Here is a 22,412-nt window from a genome sequence, read left to right on the forward strand (position 1 = left end):
CAGAGGTGTGCCTGAGCCGGAGTTTACATACGGTAGGGTGGCCAGTTCCTTTCCGCTCCTCCATTCCCTTACCCCCACAAACAGCGCGTGGCAACCTATCCATATCTTGACCACGCCCAATGTTGCTTAATTTCGGAGATCTCACGGGATCCGGTGTTTCAACACGGCTACGGCCATTGGCAGTATTTGAGTAATTATAATGATTAAAATTATCAATCAAAATATCTATTTACAAGGTTGGATAGCATTTAAGAACTCAAAAAACCTGACAGCAGCGCGATTTGATCCCATTACCTTGAACCAAAGGTGGCAATCGCCTAATCATCTAAGCAACACAGCAATTGTCTGGAAAGTTACTGAATCTCCTTGACATAGACTTTTACAAGTGCACCCATTTAGATACATGTTGAGAAGGTTTGAAATATGGGAGTGTACATCGTGACCCAGGAATTCAAGCTACCCATATACGAGGGCAAGTCAATAAGTATCTGCAAGTGCAAGTTTGCTCTAATTGTCTTTAGGCCAGCTCTTTGGCGTTGTGTGCTAACAAGCCGCTAGATGACACCGTTGTCTACGTCTGTGGTAGGTTTCAGCATTATCTCTGAATTACATTTTCTTGTCACGAGGGAACCTGAAGAACGACCGCGCATTTTTCTCTACTTCGTAATTACTGCAGCCAAACACAGCACATACCTTTCCCCTCATGTTGAGAGGAGATATCAAGGAATGACACACGCTACTTTTTAATTATGTCAACTCACTGAAAACGCATAAATAACACCAAAAACTTCACACAAAAATACACGTGCTCTTATGACAGAATCAGTACCGTTCAGGTCTATCCGCTAGAGTGCGCTCCAATAGCTGTCCCTCGATATCTCGCTCAGTGTCGCGTATTGTCTCTTCTGTATTTGATGGAAGCTATAAAGCTTTGTTCGTAGTACAGTCAGAAACGGTTGCCATCTACCAGACGCATGCGCACATTCAAATTCACGTTAGTAGTAGCGATCATCAGAGTTGCTGACTACTAATGTGTTGTTCGTACAAACTTTTCAAACTGTTGGAAGCCATCAGCAAACCGTTGGAACAGTTTCTGTTCCTGGACGAAAACTCTTTCAGTCAGCGAGTCAGAATATGAGCGTGCATACCCGCTGCCATCTATGTTCGTTTCATAACTGACCTGAGAATTACTTCACGGCCGTGATTAGTTGCTGAAGTAACCTTACAAAATAAGTAAAATTTACCAAATTTGAAAATATAACCCACTTCTGTATTTATGTCTAAGTATAGCCTATATATTCAGACTTTAAACTAATACTATGTAGTCATTCACGTTGTTATCTTACCGTGTTTATCAATTTTAATACCTGGAGTTTCGAAAAAATCCTAATTAATTTCTGAAGCTTACAGAATACAAAACACGTTGGTTCAAAACAGCAGACCTTTCCAACCACTTCCGTTCGTAGTGGAAATTAGCTCGTCATATTTCAAACTAGTTGCCAACCACGCATGCGCATATGGACGATAAATCGAACTATCACGGATTCGTTCTGCGAACAAACCTTATAGTGGCCCCTGTTTCTCCGCCAACATAAGGAAATAAATACCTACCACGATAGCATCTCGTAATTAACTTCATGACAGTTGTTACTTTGTAAAAATGTTGATTGTGATACGAGATAATGATTGCATTTCGGTAGGAAAGTTGTATCACGAGCTTTTGTCGTGTCTATTACTTGAAAAGTAAATTGCAATTACCGTGTTTGTATGTTGGCAATCCTTTTATTACACTAGCTTGTATCGTCGTTTTACCGTTCGCATTTTAATGTAAATGTACATCTATTAAACAATAAATGCAACATTGATTACTGAATATGTTAGTGCAATTCATATAAAACCCCAAAACCCCCATACTTACCTAAATCACGACATAACATAACCTCATTCTTTGAACCCTTCCCACTACTTTTATGGGAATAGCAAACAGGAGAAGGAAAGGAAGAAGTAAAACACAGCATAATGCACACAGTTTATATTTTGAGTTTATTTATTCCAAACAGGTAAGAAGCACTCACAACAGCTAGGTAGTTCAATGTGAGGCAAGTTCATGATCATAATACTATTTCTTCACACTAAGAACATGTATAATTCTAATTCACTCCAAACTGTCAAAAAACAAGTCAAACTTTGGTAATGTTATATGGTGTTTTAAGTATTGTGTGGGAGTATGTGAAAAGGGGGTTCAATTAATTCCTAAACATCATGTCAGCAAAGCAAAAATTCTGGAGCTTGCCCTATATCAATAACCACACTCCAGGTGACAAGACACAAGGTGATTAGAAGACTAATCAACGACATCTTCATACATCAATCATACGATTACAATACTAATCCGCGAGGTATTTATTTTCCTTCTCTTCAAGATTTTCAAAGCTTTAAAACATAGTGCTAATTATAATTTTACATTACGCAGCTCAGTACTCGCTAAGTTCAGTAGCGTGCGGAATGACTGTCGTTTGTGTACACGCTCAGCCGCAAAGCGGCCCTAGGCCCCTAGTTTCTTGTGTTACGATGATTGATCTGGACTGGTTCTTGCCATGCGGACGGTTAGGATAAGACCTGGACAAGACCATTGGTCTGGACAGTTACAAGCCACAATGCTATTTTACATGGTGTTTTTTGTTTGTGGTTTTATTCAGCCGGGGTTGGTAACGCAATGTATTTATCAGCACTGATGGCAAGTGCTGCTCTGTATTAGGTTATAAAAGTAGATGTACTTCTTGGGGCGGAATGGCGGGTTCCTAGACACTGCAATGACCACATCTCTCCTCTAAAAGATATTTCAAGTAAGAATTGCATTATTTCCGCTTCCTTATAATGTTTTAAACTCTGGGCTGCGGAAGGTAAAATTATACCTAGTGCTACACTCACACGTGTTATACTGCTCTACACGAACTTACGTCTGGTAACGATTACAAGATTGATCCTCAAGCTATTTATTTTTCTCCTTTTCAAGATTTAAAAACCTTTACAAAATAGTGCTAACATTCACAGGGGTTATAATCCCCCACACGAACTTACGTCTGGTAACGATTCCTAGATTGCTTCCTGGAGATATTTATTCTTCTCTTCAAGATTACAGAAACTTTTATAACACAGTGTCACAGTTACATATGTTATACTGCTCCACACGAACTTACGTCTGGTGAAAAAAACTATATGTTATTGGTTATTAATTATTTTTTGTTTTTAAGTGATGGGCTGATTATGACCCAGAATTTGGGTCGAAACCAGTACCGTTTATGATCAACTAGTGATGTAACCTTACATTACTAAGCTTGCATATATTGAAAAGGTGGAATCATTACATAATTTTATTCATTTTAATTCTGCAGCACTGGCCAGACCTTTCTCCGCTTCATCCGTCTCTTGACTTGATCATCTGTAATAGAAACCAAGGAATAAGAATTAATGTTCAGTGTACCAACCCAAAGGCAAGTGTTAAAAACAAAAAAGAGACATGCTTTCATTTCGTAGTCATGAAGTGAGCCTAGAAATGTTAGTGCATGGATGATCCTTTGGTTATTTTCTTTAGAATTTGTTGATACAGCATTATCTGACCTGTAGTGACCTAAGCATCTGTACACCTAGGATAGCAATATTATACAAAAAGTGACCTCTGGTCTGGAGACAAATAAGAGCACAGAATCTCCCCATCAAAAAAATTATATATAACATGGATATAATTAAGAAAAGTTCCAAGCAATAGAGAGTAAGAAGGTTTAGGATCATTATACCCAGTAAGATTTTCACAGGCATTTTGGAAGGGAAGGTGCAATCAATGGTTGAGAGTAAGTTAGATAAAGTGGCTTCGTTGGTGGGGTCATGAGAGGCGAATGGAAGATAGGTTACACAGGAGAATAATGGTCTCCGTCATGGAGAGTAAGAGAAGTAGAGGAAGATCAAGACGATTATGGTTACAGTCAGCCTTTTTTTTTCTAGTGCCTTTACGTCACACCGACACAGATCTTATGGCGACTATGGGATAGGAAAGGCCTAGGAGTTGGAAGAAAGCAGCCATGGCCTTAATTAAGGTACAGTCCCATCATTTTGCTGGTGTGAAAATGGGAAACCACAGAAAACCATCTTCAGGGCTGCCAACAGTGGGATTCAAACCCACTGTCTCCCAGATGCAAGCTCACAGCTGTGCGTCTCTAACCCCACGGCCAACTCACCCGGTGCAGTCAGTTTGTAATGATTTATAAGATGCATGGAAGTAAACAAGGCCACAAATAGAGGAATGTGGAGATGTTTTAAATTAACTAAGGCTTACAGAATGAGCACTGAAAGGCATAACAGTCTTCTTTTCTTTTCTTTTTTTTGCTAGTGGCTTTACATCACACCCGACACAGATAGGTCTTATGGCGATGATGGGATACGAAAGGCCTAGGGGTTGGAAGAAAGCAACTTTAATTAACGTACAGCCCCAGCATTTGCCTGATGTGAAAATGGGAAACCACGGAAAACCATTTTCAGGGCTGCCGACAGTGGGATTTGAACCCACTATCTCCCGAATGCCTAAGTCTATTATAACGAAGATGAATGTAAGTATGAGTTACAGTATTTCTCTCATCGTTGGCCCCCTTCCTATATGACAACTGTCGTTGAATCTCGGTTACGGTACACAAGCCAAACATTGCCAGTTCACTTGTAGGCACTGTCGCATGCTATTAAGACATATTCATTAGGGTATATGGAGGGAGAAGATGTGCATAAACACTGTGTTTTTGTACTATTACCTGACATATATATATATATATGACTAAGAGAGCACATGGCAACCATGTTTACTTAGTGACTGCGGGGTGATGACATCATAGGGGGTTATAGACAGTGAATTAAAATCCAAAAACTAAGTCCAAATTTTTGCTACTGCGCATGCGCAAATAAATTATTTAACATTTCGTCGTGGACAAGAAAAATGACTGATGTCATATAGACAGCACGTGGAACACCTGCGAGTGTGTGACGTAAGCCAGGGCCGCAAATTCTTCCTCGCAGTTGGAATGGGGCGTAACACCCTCAATCCTTATGTGCTTGGAGTAATCTAAAAATATTTGTGGCTTGTAATGGATTATTGAAGAAAACTGCATAACCAAGGCGAATAAACATTGTGAAAATTTTAAGTAAAACTAATCAGGAAAAGGTAATCATATGATCTACTTTCTTTGTCAATAAACAGGTAAGTATTGGCATCAGGGGTTGAAGGGAATCGCCAAGTGGTTAACATTCGTTAGGTTGGAACTTTTCGTGTGCATTTGTAGACCGAAAATGGAGGGACGGTTACCTGCAGCCGTTACCACATGATCGCTATAGTGTCATTACAGTCAATTCAAGTTTTGATATTTATTTAAATAATGGCCCATATATGCACATTAGAGAAGCTGGATTGGATGTGGTGCAGTTATGGAGCATGAATTTAAGAGTAGGGTATTGTCATAGCGATAGTGATGTCACGCTATCTTCCCACTGTACCATTTTTTTTTTTTTGCTATTTGCTTTACGTTGCACTGACACAGATAGGTCTTATAGCGACGATGGGACAGGGAAGGGCTAGGAGTGGGAAGGAAGCGGCCGTGGCCTTAATTAAGGTACAGCCCCAGCATTTGCCTGGTGTGAAAATGGGAAACCACGGAAAACCATCTTCAGGGCTGCCGACAGTGGGGTTCGAACCTACTATCTCCCAAATACTGGATACTGGCCGCACTTAAGCGACTGCAGCTATCGAGCTCGCTGTACCGATTTCCACCCAGGGTGTTAACTGACCATGGTTCAACAGGGTTGGCAGTATAACCAGTGCAAAGAACACTAACCATGGTGTAGTCAAATATTACTGTTAAGTCACAATGTCTCCTAGGTGGCCATAAGCCCCCTAATGCCCTCTCCCATGGTTACTGGTAGTGACAGGTAAGATTCTGGTTCATCGAAAATCACTTAATGACAATGTTGGTTTAGGTCATGCAGCAATGTATCCTACTCATTGTCAGTATCAAAATTAATGATAGGGAGGGTTGGATTAATTAATGACAAAATTACTGAGAGTGGCAGGTTCCACTAAAGCACTACAGTCTGGAGCAACTAATGGGTCACACAGGGACTATCATAACTTGGCAGGGCATATGTTCAGTTAATGTGGCCTTTGTTTCAGCGCAGTGCCAAATTTTGAACTTGAGAACTGATCGTACAGTAGCGTATTCAATGCTGAACAGCGTGAAAAGGTGAATTAATTTATCATGCCGGCTAGTGACAAAGCCATTGGTCTGGATTGGTTAGGTCTGGCTAGCGACAAAACCATTGGTCTGTGATGTAGTAAACAGGGTGAGGAGGCATAAGCCCCCAGCTGCAGAGCAGTTGTCAGGCCTCTATCATTCCATAGGGTTTTAACAACACATTTTATGTTGGACAGTGGCGAAAAGCCGACAACGACATTTTAAAGCACGGCATGTATTCCGTTACGAGATTTGGCAGGAAGAAAGCACACTTTGCAGGGTAATTGGCGGAATTCCTCTTCAAGACATCCTTCCCTGCTAACACAACTGTGTACAAATTTTTCAAGGCTGTGAGTGTGCTATATCCTCCCCTACTGTTCTGTATTGTACAGTGTTTCGTTACAGATTGCATTTAGTTTGTTTATATTGCGCATGGGCTGGTAATGGGATGTATTTGACTTGACTGAATGGAATGATGTCATATCCTGTTGTATCCCAGCCAACGAAAATGGTACTGTGTGCTTGAGCTATGGAGAATGGCGCGTTGTAAATTACATTAGGTTATAAAAGTAAATGTACTTAAGGGGGTTGGCAGGTGGGTCCCTGGCTGTTGCAGTAAACACATCTCTCCTCTACAAGGTATTCCACATAAAATTTGTACTACGTATTTCAAATACATTATAATGCTATAAAACTTAGGCCACACTTATTTCTACCATTGGCAGCCCTAACAACACTGTGTGCCATAGGATACAGCGTGTGATGTCAAGGTGGTTACTGCACCAGTTACCGAGAGCAGTTCCATAATTTTTCAATTAGCATCAAGATCATGACGGGTCATTGGGTGTTCTATTCAAAAGAGCTCAAGAGGCATTATATGAAATAATGAAACATCTGAGTCATAAAGATGTTCTCTTACAAATTACAAGACTGTCTACTTGACTTAATACCTAGACCTGTGCCCTATCCTTTAAATTGTGAACCTCTTCAGGAACAGGTCCGTAAACTGATGCAAATGAAAGGAAAACATTCATAATGTTGATTAATTACTTTGAAATAGCCTAATTCATGTATGAAAAACTTGCGATACCAGTCACCACAGTTTTGAAGAGATAGAGGGATATTATAATAATGTTATTGTTTTTATGTCCCCCTAAGTACTTTTTGGTTTTTGGAGACATTGTGGTGTCAGAATTTTGTCCCACAAGAGTATTTTTACCTGCCAGTGACACAAGGCTGACATATTTTAGCACCTTGAAATATCACCAGACTGAACCAGGATCGAACCTGCCAAGTTGGGCTCAGAAGGCCAGCACTCTACTGTCCGAGCCACTGAGCCCAGCAGGGATATTATATTTTTGCCCTACAGGTAGGGCTATATAAGTTATACAGTTGCCCATTAAGTATTTGAAACCCAGGATTCAATTTTCCTCTTCTGACACAAAAATTTACTCTTAAATACCCCAATGGACCACCGGATGCTGAATTCAATGTTTGACATTAATGCAAAGAACTGAGTGGATTTACTTCAGAGAAAAGCCTATTGCTGCCTCTCTAAAAGTTGATTTGAATCAAAAATACATTCAGGAATGAGAAAGCTAATCCTGTTAAAAAAAAAAAAACATCCAGAGCAGTAACACAATCGTCAATAACCCACTAGTCATCTCAACATTTTTAGACAAGGCTGCATTACATTCTGTCACCCTTAATAAAATGTTGTCCCTTGAAGTTAATACAGGAAATCACAGTACAGATAACAATCAAATGACCATAGTTCCTGCTCCTCCTGATGTACACTGAAACTTACTCTCAGTGGAAGATAGCTGGGAATCTTCTCCCTGTGTGAAACTGGCATCGAGGACAGCAAATCCAGTAAGATGTTAGGCAGATAGGTCCTATATAAAATAAAGATAACATCACATCAAACAAATTCAATACAAAAATAAAGAATCCAGATGTAATTATACTGCTGAATCGTACATACCCTGCAGCCTTTTCTGCATATCGGAGGGTCCTGGAGTCGATGAAACCACTTCATTGAATGATTTCTCCCGACATTCAGAAGAAAGTTGAAGATGACAATGTTCTCCTCTGCTTTCCACAGAGATATCTCATGTCACAAAGCTTCTTCACAGGGAGCTGCAATAATTCTCTATTTCCACAATCTTGGACCCATGTGCGGCACCTTAGAAAAGTAGACTTCAAGATAGTACATATTGTTTTCAAATAACTTATCAGAATTATTTTCAATTCAATGTACGAAATAATTTGACCCCTAAATATTGTAATCAATTTCAAAATTCTCCTTATATTGTATCTTAAATAAAACTCGCTTACCTAGCAGAGTCCTTCGGAAATCTAAAAAGGGCTGTACTTTTTACCCTGGCAGCGTATTCCTGACATCCTGGCGCAACACACCGTTTATGATGTGGCATACTGGATCGAAAATCTCGTTCAATACGAAAGAATCTCAACAAATTTTTGTCTAACAAGCACTATTACTTGCCGTACAACCAAGCTCCCTATAAGCGCGTACCGATAACGGTGTTATGTTATGAATTTCCTGTACCGCGCTCAACTGCACGTGTAATGCCAACCACTGCCTTCAAAATTAACCCTCTAGAAGGGAATTTTACTTTTCAGTAGTTGGCGGAGATTCAGGAACCCATCTCGGAACTGCTTGAGACGCTCTCTATGAAGTGTCACCCCCCTGGCCATACCTATAACGTGTTTAAACGTCCCGCGTCAGGACATTCACTCGGTAGTTCACTCGGTACTACCGGGTGATGACGTCACAACAACTGCTCCGCTCCGTCCCCAGCACTAATACTGATCTGATAGCGCTGAAACCTACCACAGACGTAGACAACGGTGCCATCTAGCGACTGGTGAGCACACAACGCCAATGAACCAACCTCTTAGATGAATGGCTGAGAAAAAATCTTCTAACAGCCAATTACTTGAAAACTGTCTGTATGATGTTCGATAAATCACAAAATGACCTAAATGCAACTACAAATATATTATTTGGCACTACGAAGTTGCAATGGGTTAAAGAAGTTAAATATCTTGGACTAATAATTGATAGCGCCCTCTCCTGGATATTAAATATTATATGTAAATATTAAATGTAAAAAATAAAATCTCTGTCTTGGTTGGTATCATTGGCAAGATTAAGTACCTACTAACAATTGACACTCTTCGTCTAATTTATTTCACAATGATACAATCTCGACTTTCTTACTTGTGTTTCATTTGGGGCAAAGCAACCCAAAATAACTTAAATACTTTGGAGGTCTTACAAAACAGAGTTATTAGATTTATGTATGGATTTCATCAACTATATTCTCGAAATAAAATGTACGATGAAACAAATATAATTACCTCTTATGGGTGACGGGCCCCGAGAAATCTCGTAGTACGCTCGGACGTGCACATTCAGTAGAATAAATCGTCGATGTATATCTGCCACTTTTCTTTTATTCACGGCCTCTTTTATTCTTTGAATTAGTTTCGAAACATCGACTTTCTTTCTGCCGGTTAACTCATTGACAAGATGGAGCACCCGCGGAATATGGTGTTAGCTGACGACGATATTTTAGAAGAATTATATGCCGATGGTCATTCAAATGGAAATAGTCTAATGAATTAGTGGAAACTCAATGTGAGAGTGATAGCGGAACTGATATTCAAGCCTCTACAGGCCGTAATTTACCTAGTGTACTTATTTATTCAAGTGATTCTGACGACGACAACGATGTAAACATTAATGATGTGTTAGGAATTGACGCTGAATATGGTTTTGTAAAGGCAGATCCACTACTACTAGGGGCATTGGAGAGTACCCATACCAACTTTAAAGATAAAATATTGACTGGTTTAATATTTATTTACGTTTTTATAATCAAGTGCACCCTAGTATGCTTAGTAGAAAAATGTCCGGTCCACAGGGTGTGTGACAAGCTAAAGCATCCGGTCAGCAATGTGTTAAGATATTAATCTCATTAAATGCATCACTTCTTATCCATAAAGTCTTGCATAATAAAATGTTCACCAACTCTGAATTTCCTAAAGTCACTGACATCCATTCATATAAGACAAGGCAAAAAAATAAATTACATGTTCATCAAAATTATACAACAAGGTTTGGCACTAAGGGAGTGCAACACTTACTAATATCTGAATATAACAGCATTCCTGACAACATAGCAATCATCTCTAAAACTGTGCCATTTCGTAATAAGCTTAAGAAATACCTGTTAGGCACTATAAATGTGTAACAGTTATTTCTCTGATATTTCCATTTCCAAATCTTAAAAGTCAAAAAGTTGTTCCTCCGGTATTGTTACTCTTATAATAATCCATTTAATATAATCCTATCCATTAGGTAAATTGTGATACTTGAAGTATATGTAAAACCACTATAATTACTCTTTCACGTTTAGACTTTATGCGTTAATCCGCCATTGTTGATTATCTATGTATTGTTCCTCTTGACAGAGCTCTTGCTCTCTGGAACCCTATTTATCAATAAATCAATCAAATCAATCAATCAATCAATCAAGACAATTAGAGCAAAACTTTAGATACTTATTGACTTGCCCTCGTAACAAAGGATGTTTTCCGTTATCCCGTTCTTGAAGAATATGGTTTAGTTTCCTTTGCTAGTGATTCTACGTCATACTAACGCAGGCAGGTTCTCAGTGAGCGACGTTTGAATGGGAATGGCTTTAATTAAAGTACATCCCCGGAATTAACCTGGGGTTAAAATGGAAAACCACGTGGGGGAAGATTTTAAGGTTGATTTCTTATAGTCTCACGACCTGTATCGGGTAATTAACTCTTGTATTGTTTTTCAGAACCTCTCGTTTGTATTTACTAACAGGCATGCTACCAGTGCTCAAACTCCTGGCTAAGGGATTGAAAGTATACAAATATTTTACACGCGATGATTTTAACTATTCGTAAATTCCTTGGAAAGTTTACTTTGGAATTTGAAAATATGGAAAATGTAGAAGACAAGGACGCAAACTATGTCCTAAATCTGAACATACCTCGCATACTTTCTCAAAGCTAACTCGTGTGTTTTCTAAATGGACATACATCGTTCCCTAAATTAAGATAAGTCTATATAGTTTATAGTATCATGCTCAAGTTGTTCAAATTAATAAGAATGCTAGGTGCACTGCCATGCTAACTTCGTTTGAAAAAACATAGTGTGTGGATGCTTGCAACAGACTTAAAATGCATGTAAAATGCTCCAACTGAGAATTGTTCGTACATGCACATTCAAAAGCAAAAACATGTTTACGTCTCACCAGGCTTCTTGGATGTACGGGAACATTGAAGTGATCGTCCTTTAAAATTGACTGTAAGTGGCTGATATAACTTGTTGCCAGTCGTAGGGTATCCAGTTTCGATAGCTTGGTGTCTGGAGGAACCCAGGGGAGTTTCGTCTTTAGGCGACCAAACGCTTTACTCAGAACTCTCATCCGAGCACGTTCCCGAGCATTAGCCGCGTTCCGCTGTTGTGGTTTTCCCCTTGATGGCACTTGTTCGTTCGCATATTCGTCGTTGCTTGTATCATAGTCTCTGGACTCACTGAGACCACTCAGCGATGAGCGTCGACGACGTGGCATTCCCTGTAAACAAAAGAAGCATATTAATCGCCTTAATATGAAAAATAATATTCTTATATTAAAAAAAAAGAAAATACAGGTGACAGTGTCTATAATTTCTAAGGCAGAGAGTTGAATAATAATAATAATAATAATAAGAAGAAGAATGAACATCTATTGGGGAAAAAAAGAAGTACCCACAGAAAAAGTGATTCAGTTATTTGATTAACGCCTTACAATATTAGGAGAATTCGCTGCTATTATTTCTACTACTACTACTACTACTACTACTACTACTACTACAAATAATAATAATAATAATAATAATAATAATAATAATAATAATAATTGTTACGGGGTTACCCGTGGAACAGCAGAGGTGAAAGAAGGTGCGGGCTGGAATGAGTCTAACTACAAAGCGGAGATATTGATTAAAATTGCATTATAGGTTATATTTCCGAAAATGGCAAAACTTAACAAATTTCACATAAAATTTCAATCATCAACACATAACAACAAGTCAAATTAGGTACAAGACCAGGAAAGCCAAGATTTAGAGATAATTTAACAATCCGGGCTTCAAACCGCACTTTATACAATTTCTGAGCTCTCAGCTCACAACCATATATTACCAAAGGGCAGAAAACCCGTAATCACATGGAGCACTTGCTCCCACCTAGCAATGCCAGGCCTCCTAGAGGCACATATCCAAATACTAGAAAGAGCTGACCCGCTCTCAAATTTAAAGCTTGTAGAGGTAATACCAGACTTTTATACATGACTAGCAAGATACCCGTGCTTCGCTACGGTATTATACTGAAATTTATAATTGAATGCTTAACGTTTTATATATAATCCTCCGAAATTCGCGATTGACTCGTTTTCTGAGAGATTACGGCGAAGTTCCTCAGATTTTTCAATCTTTCTTTGCAGCAATCGACTTCGTACTTCCCGGGATAGGTCTAGGTATTCCACGCGGTCAGTTGGGTCCCTAAATCTTTGCCATCTTTTCCTATAAGCATTTTTAGTATGGATCAAATCCTGAAGAAGATCCGGCGTGGTGTCGTCTTGGGTGCCTTGGCGGTACTGAACACGCGGTTGGACTGTATTCGAAGTCATTACCAGGCCAGGACCCGTTTATAGCGCGGTCCGCACAATTTGACGACGGTCCAGAACATTACTATTATTATTATTATTATTATTATTATTATTATTATCTGTTCTGAACCCCACAGCAAGATGCAAAATGGCGGTAAATTGCATCTGCTGCCACTGTCATTGTTGACAATGTGACCAGCACCATTGTCGCGCGTAGGCAAGTGTGCGGGATTTCTGGCGATACGAATGACATACTTCCGTGCATTATTGACCTTATTATAGAGGTGAACAATTTGACGGTCAATCTCATTCCTATCGCTTATTTCAAATGTGTTTAAATTTTTATTTATATGCCAGGAGAATCTACTGTAATCTAAGAACGTTCTCCGAAGGAAAAGATGGCTGTTGAAATCGAACCCAGGAAAGTTAAAAATGATCGGTTTATGATCAGAATAAGTACATCGAAAATCTACAGCCTGTTTCCAGTCATTCGACAGGGTCAGGAATGGAATAAATAAAGCCCCATCCTGCGGTGACAGTAGGAATTGTGCTGGCTGCCGAAGCACTCCTCTGGGGCAATGAGCGATGAATGACAAATGAAATTAAATATTGGACAGTATTGCTGGAATGAATGATGACAGGGTAAACCGGAGTATCCGGAGAAAAACCTGTCCCGCCACCGATTTGTCCAGCACGAATGTCACATGGAGTGACCGGGATTTGAACCACGGAACCCAGGTGTGGGAGGCCGGCGCGCTGCCGCCTGAGCAACGGAGGCTCCTTAAAAGTACATTATGAACAGTAAAATCAATTGGTCTCACCTCCTTTTACACTCCACCGCCGTTAAGTTTATTTACCCTACCTCCCCAAAGAAAAATTAAAAGAAGGCGTGTTTCTTTATGTTTAAAGGAGATTCCAAACACCAATGTTCACGTCTATTACCTTCAGTTTTGAGATATAAGTACCCCTATAAAAATAATTAACTTCTTTTCACTTCCTTTCACACTCCCCCCCCCCCTCCGCAAGTGAATTTTGCGGCAAAATATTACTTGTTTCTTTAATAGTAAAGGATCTTCTAAATACCAATTATCAGGACTCTAACTATTTCAGTTTTTGATTTATGTGTCCTCGTGAAAGGAATTCAACTCCTTTTCACTCCCGCCCCGCAAGATCCCCCCCCCAAACGCGTTTTTCTTTGTTTTTAAATGAAATCCAAATACCAATTTTCACGTCTGTAACAACTTTATATTCATTAGATGTATGTATTCTCATACAATTAAGTCAATTCATTTTTCAATTCCTTAACCCCCCCCCCCCTTACATTGGATTTTCCGAAAATTCGTGTTTCTTTACTTTTAAAGCAGATTCCAAGTATCAAATTTCACGTCCGTAACATCTTCATTTTTGAGACATCAGAAGCCTAATTAAAAGAAATCAACACCATTTTCGGTCACTCTTAACCCCCCTCCACCCAAGTGGTATTTCCGAAAACTAAAAATACGTGTTTCTTTATTTTAAAAGAGATTAAAAAAATACCATTTTCACTTCTGTAACATGTTAAGTTTTTTTATACATACTGCATAAATTCTCATTTTAAACTTTCACCCCTTTTTATTTCCCCTTAAGGGGAGTTTCCAAAAACAAATCACCTATGTTTCTTTACATTTACATGAAATTACAAATACCCACTTTTTACGTCTGTAACATTTTACCTTTCTCAGATATTCTGTAGGTATAGTGTTTCGAAAAATTCACCCCAATTTGTCAATCCTGTTTAACCGCCATTAATTGGATTTTCCAAAGAAACAAATACGTATTTCTTTATTTTTAAAGGAGATCCCATATACAAATTTTCAGTTCTGTAATATCTTCAGTTTCTGAGATATATGTATCCTCATTAAAGGCATTCAACCCTTTTACACCCCTCCTATTGGGATTTAGAGAAAACAAAAAATACGTGTTCCTTTATTTTTAAAGGAGATTCTAAATACCAATTTTTACATCTGTAAACTTTTAAAGCTTTAAGATGAAGACACACTCATTTTAAAAATTCACCCCCTTTTCAACCTCCATTATTTGGATTTTTCAAAAACGAAAAATACCTGCTTCTTTATTTTCAAAGTAGGTCCCAAATACCAATTTTCAGGTCTGTAATATCTTCAGGTTCTGAAATATAAGTAGCCTCATTAGTGGCATTCAACACATTTTCCCCCTTTTGCACCCTTCCAATTGGGATTTTCCAAAAACAAAAAAATGCGTTTCTTTATTTGTAAAGGAGATTCTAAATACCAATTTTTACATCTATAAACTTTAAAAGTTTTGAGATATTGATACACTCATTTTATAAATTCACCCCCTTTTCACCCCCCCTCCATTAACTGGATTTTCCAAAATCAAATAATACATGTTTCTTTATTTTTAAAGGAGATCCCAAATACCAATTTTCAGGTTCTGAAATATAAGTAGCCTCATTAAAGTCATTCAACACATTTTCACCCTTTTCTACCCTTCCTATTAGAATTTTCCGAAAACAAAAAATGCATGTTTCTTTATTTTTAAAGGAGATTCTAAATACCAATTTTTACATCTATAAATTTTAAAAGTTTTGAGACATAGATACACTCATTTTAAAAATTCACCCCCTTTTCACCCCCCCCCCCATTAATTGGATTTTCAAAAACAAACAAATTACGTGTTTCTTTATTTTTAAAGGAGATACCAAACACCAATTTTCAGGTCTGTAATAACTTCAGTTTCTGAGATATAAGTATCCTGATTAAAGGCATTCAAACCATTTTTCACTCCTTTTCACCCCTCCTATCGGGATTTTCCGAAAACAAAATAATCCGTGTTTCTTTATTTTTAATGAAGATTGTAAATACCAATTTTTACATCTGTAATCTTTCAAAGTTTTGAGATATAGATACACTCATTTAAAAAATTCACCCCTCTTTTCACCCTCCCATTAATTGGATATTCCATAAACAAAAAAATACGTGTGTCTTTATTTTTAAAGGAGATCCCAAGCACCAATTTTCAGGTCTGTAATATCTTCAGTTTCTGAGATATAAGTATTCTCACTAAAGGCATTCAACCCATTTTTCACCCCTTTTCACCCCTCCTATTGGGATTTTCCGAAAACAAAAAAATACGTATTTTCTTATTTGTAATGAAGATTCTAAATACCAATTTTTACACTTGTAAACTTTAAAAGTTTTGAGATATAGATGCACTCATTTTAAAAATTCTCCCCGCTTTTCACCCTCCCATTCATTGCATTTTCCAAAAACAAAAAAAAAGTGTTTCTTTATTTTTAAAAGAGATCAAAAGTACCAATTTTCAGGTCTGTAATATCTTCAGTTTCTGAGATATAAGTACCGGTATCCTGATTAAAGGCATTCAACCATAGAGTTAGTAAATTATACACTAGAGGTAGCATTGGCGCCACCGTCTACGAGAGAATCGCTGTAGCCAGCGGAGCATGTTGAAATCGCAGCTGTTTGGCAAAAAGCTCACTCCGCTATACTCATCAATGTAAACAGGGGACTTTTAAAACTGTGTGGATACAGATATGGTTTAAAATTCTTACATGTAAACATTCTCAGATATTACAGTATACTTGCGATGCTTCTCTCCAGTAAAAAAGAAAGCCCTAAAAGCATCAATACAGGAGAAATGCGTGATAAAAGAGCACGGTGTTCAGGTGCAGTTAAGAAACACAAAATCAATATACTGTTCATATTAAGTCTTCTAACAACGTAGGTTTAGAAGGAGAGGGCGTATATTTCGCTAGCTTTTGTGTAAATGACCAGGACTTTGGCATAGTTCTGCCCAACGACCGAAAATGTCCTCTCTCGTACGAAGCGGATGAGCGAGTTATTAGACCTAAAAACGTTGGTGAGATTTTGGGGTACAGTAGACAAAATATTGTTATTGCTGGTTTAGACGCTGGCTTTCTAAACCCAAGTTGGCAGGTTCGAGCCTGCCTCAGCCCGATGATGCTTGAAGATGCTCAAATATGTCAGCCTCTTGTAGATAAATTTACTGGCATATGAAAGAACTCCCGTGGGAAAAAATCTGACACCTCAGCGTCTCCGAAAACCGTGTAAGTAGATAGTGGGACATAAAACCATTATTATTATTATTATTATTATTATTGTCGATGTTTTCCAAACGCGATTGCAAGTGGAAATACGACACTCAGTTGTGGTTTCAGACTATTATGGAATTTTTATTTAGCTTTTCGTTAAATGCATGAACTGCTTTAAGATTTTAACTTATAAAATGATTTCCGTTAATGGAAAGGGCGAGTGGTAAATTATATGATTGAAGAGAACTAAAAAAATACTTCTGATAATTATTACAATTTGTTTTACATCGCACCGACACAGATAGGCCTTATGGCGACGATGGGATAGGAGAAGACTAGGAGTTGGAAGGAAGCGCCCGTGCGCTTAATTAAGGTACATCCCCGGCATTTACCTGGTGTGAAAATGGGAAACCACGGAAGACCATCCTCGCGGCTGCCGACAGTGGGGTTTGAACCCACTATTTCCCGAAAGCAAGCTTACAGCTGCGTGGTCCTAACCGCGCGGTAAACTCGCTTGGTCAATATTTTATTATGCTTATATTTCCATATGACATTTCAGGGAATAATATTGACGAAAGTAAAGGACTCAGATGTTCACACGGTGCAGGACATCTATAATAGTCTCTACATTTTAAAATCTGGTAAGGTATGAATGGGGACTGCTACACGTATTGTACGAAGGGAAAGCAACAAACTGTATGTACAGAAAATATATTCAGTAGCTTTGAATGCTATAAATACACACAGAAAGGGAAAAACAATTCTTTTTTGTACCAATTTGCTTTATGTCGCACCGACACACGGGGACTATGGGACAGGAAAGGGCTAGGAAACGACTGTGGCCTTAATTAGGGTACAGCCCCAGCATTTGCCTCGTGTAAAAATTGGAAACCATCTTCAGGGCTCCCGACAGTGGGTTTCAAACCCACTATCTCCTGGATGCAAGGTGACAGCTATGTGACCTAAAGCCTACAGCCACTCGCTCGGTATCATGCACATGATTTTTCTGGATATTCGCTTTCATTGAAAGGAAAATATCATCCCTTATATTTCCTATAACATTAATTTCAGTCTTCAAGGAAAGATCCAAAGAAATTCATTCACGCCGACAGGGGAATCAGTCATTAAGTCAGCCCACGTAGGCCAATTCATATGACAATAAGTGTCACGCAAAGTATTATTTTATACGCACGGAAATGAATTTCAAGGAAACGTACCTGTGAAATGATACGCCACTGCTCTTTATGAACCTCTCTATGCAGCCATAAGCTGCACAGGAGACTGGAATTTTCCTTCAGAGAAGTATATACTAAAATTTAGCGGGAAGCTTCTGTACTGACAGTGCCAAACAATCCAGCTTTTGCCAAACAGCGCGCTCGTTCAACTTCGCACGCGACTGCAGCGCCAATGCTACCTCTAGTGTATTATTTACTAACTCTATGCATTCAACCCCTTTTTCACCGTTTTTCACCCCTCCTATTGGGATTTTCTGAAAACAAAAAAAAATACGTGTTTCCTTATTTTTAAAGAAGATTCTAAATACCAATTTTTACGTCTGTAAACTTTTAAAGTTTTGAGATATAGATACACTCATTTTAAACTTTCAACCCCCTTTTCACCCCCTTAATAAAGGAATATCCAAAAATCCTCTCTTAGCGGGCACCTACGTCTTAACATGAATTTATGCCCAAAATTTCATTTCTTTATGTCCAGTAGTTTTGGCTCGGCGATGATGAATCAGTCAGTCAGTCAGTCAGTCAGTCAGTCAGTCAGTCAGTCAGTCAGTCAGTCAGTCAGTCAGTCAGTCAGTCAGTCAGTCAGTCAGTCAGTCAGTCAGTCAGTCAGGACAAGTTATTTTATATATATAGACTAGCAAGATACCCGTGCTTCGCTACGGTTTTATACTGAAATTTATAATTGAATGCGTATTGTTTTAGATATACAATCCGCCGAGATTCGCGATCTGACTCGTTTTCTGCGAGAATCCGCCAAAATTCGCGATCTGACTCGTTTTCTAATAGATTACGGCAAGTTTCCTCCCATTTTTCAATCTTTATTTCCAGCAATCGATTTCGTACTTCCCGGGCTAGGTCCAGGTATTCCACCCGGTCAGTTGGGTCCCTAAATCTTTGCCATCTTTTCCTATAAGCATTTCTAATATGGATCAAATCCTTTAGGAGATCTGGCGTGGTGCCGTCTTGGGTGCCTTGGCGGTACTGAACCCGCGCCCGGACTGCATTCTTAGACATTATCCGTCCGGGACCCGTTTCCAGCGCGGTCCGCACATTTGACGACGGTCCAGAACATTAGTATTCTTATTCTCCTTCTTCTTCTTCTTCTTCTTATTATTATTATTATTATTATTATTATTATTATTATTATTATTATTATTATTATTATTATTATTATTATAGATTTTCTGGACCCCACAGCAAGATGCAAGCCCGCTACTTGGCGTTAAAAAAAAATCTGCTGCCATTTCCATTGTTGACAATGTGACCAGCACCATTGTCGCGCCTAGGCATATGTGCGGGATTTCTGGCGATACGAATGACATACTTCCGTGCATTATTGACCTTATTATAGAGGTGAACAATTTGACGGGCAATCTCATTCCTATCGTTTATTTCAAATGTGTTTAAATTTTTATTTATATGCCAGGAGAATGTACTATAATCTAAGAACGTTCACCGAAGGAAAAGATGGCTGTTGAAAACGAACTCAGGAAAGATTAAAAATGACCGGTTTATGATCAGATTAAGTACATCGAAAATCTACAGCCTGTTTCCAGTCATTCGACAGGGTCAGGAATGGAATGAATAAAGCCCCATCTAGCGGCGACAATAAGAATTGTGCCGGCTGCCGAAGCACTCCTCTGGGGCAATGATCGATGAATGACAAATGAAATATTGGACAGTGTTGCTGGAATGAATGATGACAGGGAGAACCGGAGTATCCGGAGAAAAATCTGTCCCGCCTCCGTTTTGTCCAGCACGAATGTCACATGGGGTGACCGGGATTTGAACCACGGAATCAAGCTGTGAGAGGCCAGCGCGCTGCCACCTGAGCAACGGAGGCCCCTTATACGTACATTATGAACAGTAAAATAAATTGGTCTCACCTCCTTTTACACCCCAGCGCCGTTCAGTTTATTTATCCCCTGCCCCCAAAATTAAAAAAGGCGGGTTTATTTATGTTTAGAGGAGATTCCAAACACCAATGTTCACATCTATTACCTTCAGTTTTGAGATATAAGTATCCCATAAAAATTATTCACTTTCTTTCACTTCCTTCCACACTCCTCCCCTCCCCTCTAAGTGACTTTTCCGGAAAAAAATACCTGTTTCTTTAATAGTAAAGGATCGTCGAAATACCAATTATCAAGATTCTAACTTCTTCACTTTTTGATTTATGTGTCCTAAAAAAAAAGGAATTCAACTCCTTATCACTCCCCCCCCAAGATGTTTTCCCCCCCCAAAATTCGGTTTTCTGTAACAACTTTACTTTTTATTAGATGTATGTATTCTCATACAATTAAGTCAATTAATTTTTCAATTCTTTTAACCCCCCCCCTTCATTGGATTCCAAATACCAAATTTCACGTCTGTAATATCTTCATTTTTGAGATATCAGTAGCCTAATTAAAGGAATACACCATTTTCAGTCACTTTTACTCCCCCCCTCGACCCAAGTGGTATTTTCAAAAAATTAAATACACGTTTCTTGATTTTTAATACAGATAAAAAATACCATTTTCCACTTCTGTAACATGTTAAGTTTTTTGAGGTATACCGGTACTGTAGAAATTCTCATTTAAAAATTTCACCCCTTTGTAGTTCCCCTTAAGTGGAGTTTCCAAAAACAAATCACCTATGTTTCTTTAAATTTACAGGAGATTCCAAATACCGACTTTTTACGTCTGTAACATTTTACGTTTCTTAGATATTCTGTAGATATAATCTTCCAAAAATGTCACTCCTGTTTAACCGCCATTAATTGGATTTTTCAAAAAAAAAAACGTGTTTTTCTTATTTTTAAAGGAGATCCCAAATACAAAATTCAGTTCTGTAATATCTTCAGTTTCTGAGATATATGTATCCCAATTAAAGGCATTCAACCCATTATTCACCCTTTTACACCCTCCTATTGGGATTTACAGAAAACAAAAAAATACGTGTTCCTTTATTTTTTAAAGGAGATTCTAAATACCAATTTTTATATCTGTAAACTTTTAAAGTATTAAGATGTAGATATACTCATTTTTAAAATTCACACCCCTCTTCACCCCCCATTATTTGGATTTTCCAAAAACGAAAAAACACCTGTTTCTTTATTTTTAAAGTAGATCCCTAATACCAATTTTCAGGTCTGCAATATCTTGAGGTTCTGAAATATAAGTAGCCTCATTGAAGTCATTCAACCCCTTTCTCACTCTTTTCCACCCTTCCTATAGGGATTTTCCGAAAACAAAAGCATACGTGTTTCTTTATTTTTAAAGGAGATTCTAAATACCAATTTTTACGTTTATAAACCTTAAAAGTTTTGAGATATAGATACACTCATTTTAAAAATTCACCCCCTTTCCCCCCATTAATTGGGTTTTCCTAAAAACAAAAAAATACCTGTTTCTTTATTTTTAAAGTAGATCCCAATTACCAATTTTCAGGTCTGTAATATCCACAGGTTCTGAAATATAGGTAGCCTCATTAAAGGCATTCAACCCATTTTTGACCCTTTTCCACCCTTCCTATAGGGATTTTCCGAAAACAAAATAATGCATGTTTCTTCATTTTTAAAGGAGATTCTAAATACCAATTTTTACATCTATAAACTTTAAAAGTTTTGAGATATAGATATACTTATTTAAAAATTCACCTCCTTTTCACCCGTCATTAATTGGTTTTTCCAAAAATAAAACATACGTGTTTCTTTATTTTTCATGAAGATTCTAAATACCAATTTTAACATCTGTAAACTTTAAAAGTTTTGATATATAGATGCATTCATTTTAAAAATTCACCCCCCTTTTCACCCTCCCAATAATTAGATTTTCCGAAAACCAAAAAATACGTGTTTCTTTGTTTTTGAAAGAGATCAAAAGTACCAATTTTCATGTCTGTAATATCTTCAGTTTCTGAGATATAAATATCCTCATTAAAGACGTTCAACCGCTTTTTCACCCCTTTTCACCCCTCCTATTGGGATTATCCGAAAACCAAAAAAATATGTGTTTCTTTATTTTTAATGAGGATTTTAAATACCAATTTTTACATCTGTAAACTTTAAAAGTTTGAAGATATAGATGCACTCATTTTAAAAATTCACCCCCCTTTTCAC

General features: G+C 38.1%; 1 protein-coding gene and 1 long non-coding RNA gene across 3 annotated transcripts in view; both read right to left on the reverse strand.

The window, feature by feature from the left end:
• The window catches only part of LOC136863143 (transcription factor 21), a 255,400-nt gene that overhangs the window by 131,705 nt on the left and 101,283 nt on the right, over positions 1 to 22,412 (reverse strand). For both annotated transcript variants that reach the window (XM_067139484.2, XM_067139485.1), the window contains exon 2: positions 11,588 to 11,911. In XM_067139484.2, coding sequence (XP_066995585.1) covers positions 11,588 to 11,908 — 321 coding nt within the window. In that variant the 5' untranslated portion in view covers positions 11,909 to 11,911. The remainder of the gene's footprint in view (positions 1 to 11,587; positions 11,912 to 22,412) is intronic.
• LOC137498391 (uncharacterized) lies at positions 3,305 to 8,320 on the reverse strand. Its single transcript, XR_011017775.1, has 3 exons — positions 8,254 to 8,320; positions 8,077 to 8,164; positions 3,305 to 3,442 (listed from the first exon to the last, which is right to left on the reverse strand). It is a non-coding gene; the product is annotated as an uncharacterized lncRNA (long non-coding RNA).

This window comes from Anabrus simplex, chromosome 2 (assembly GCF_040414725.1).
Source record: "Anabrus simplex isolate iqAnaSimp1 chromosome 2, ASM4041472v1, whole genome shotgun sequence".
Lineage (NCBI taxonomy): Eukaryota > Metazoa > Arthropoda > Insecta > Orthoptera > Tettigoniidae > Anabrus > Anabrus simplex.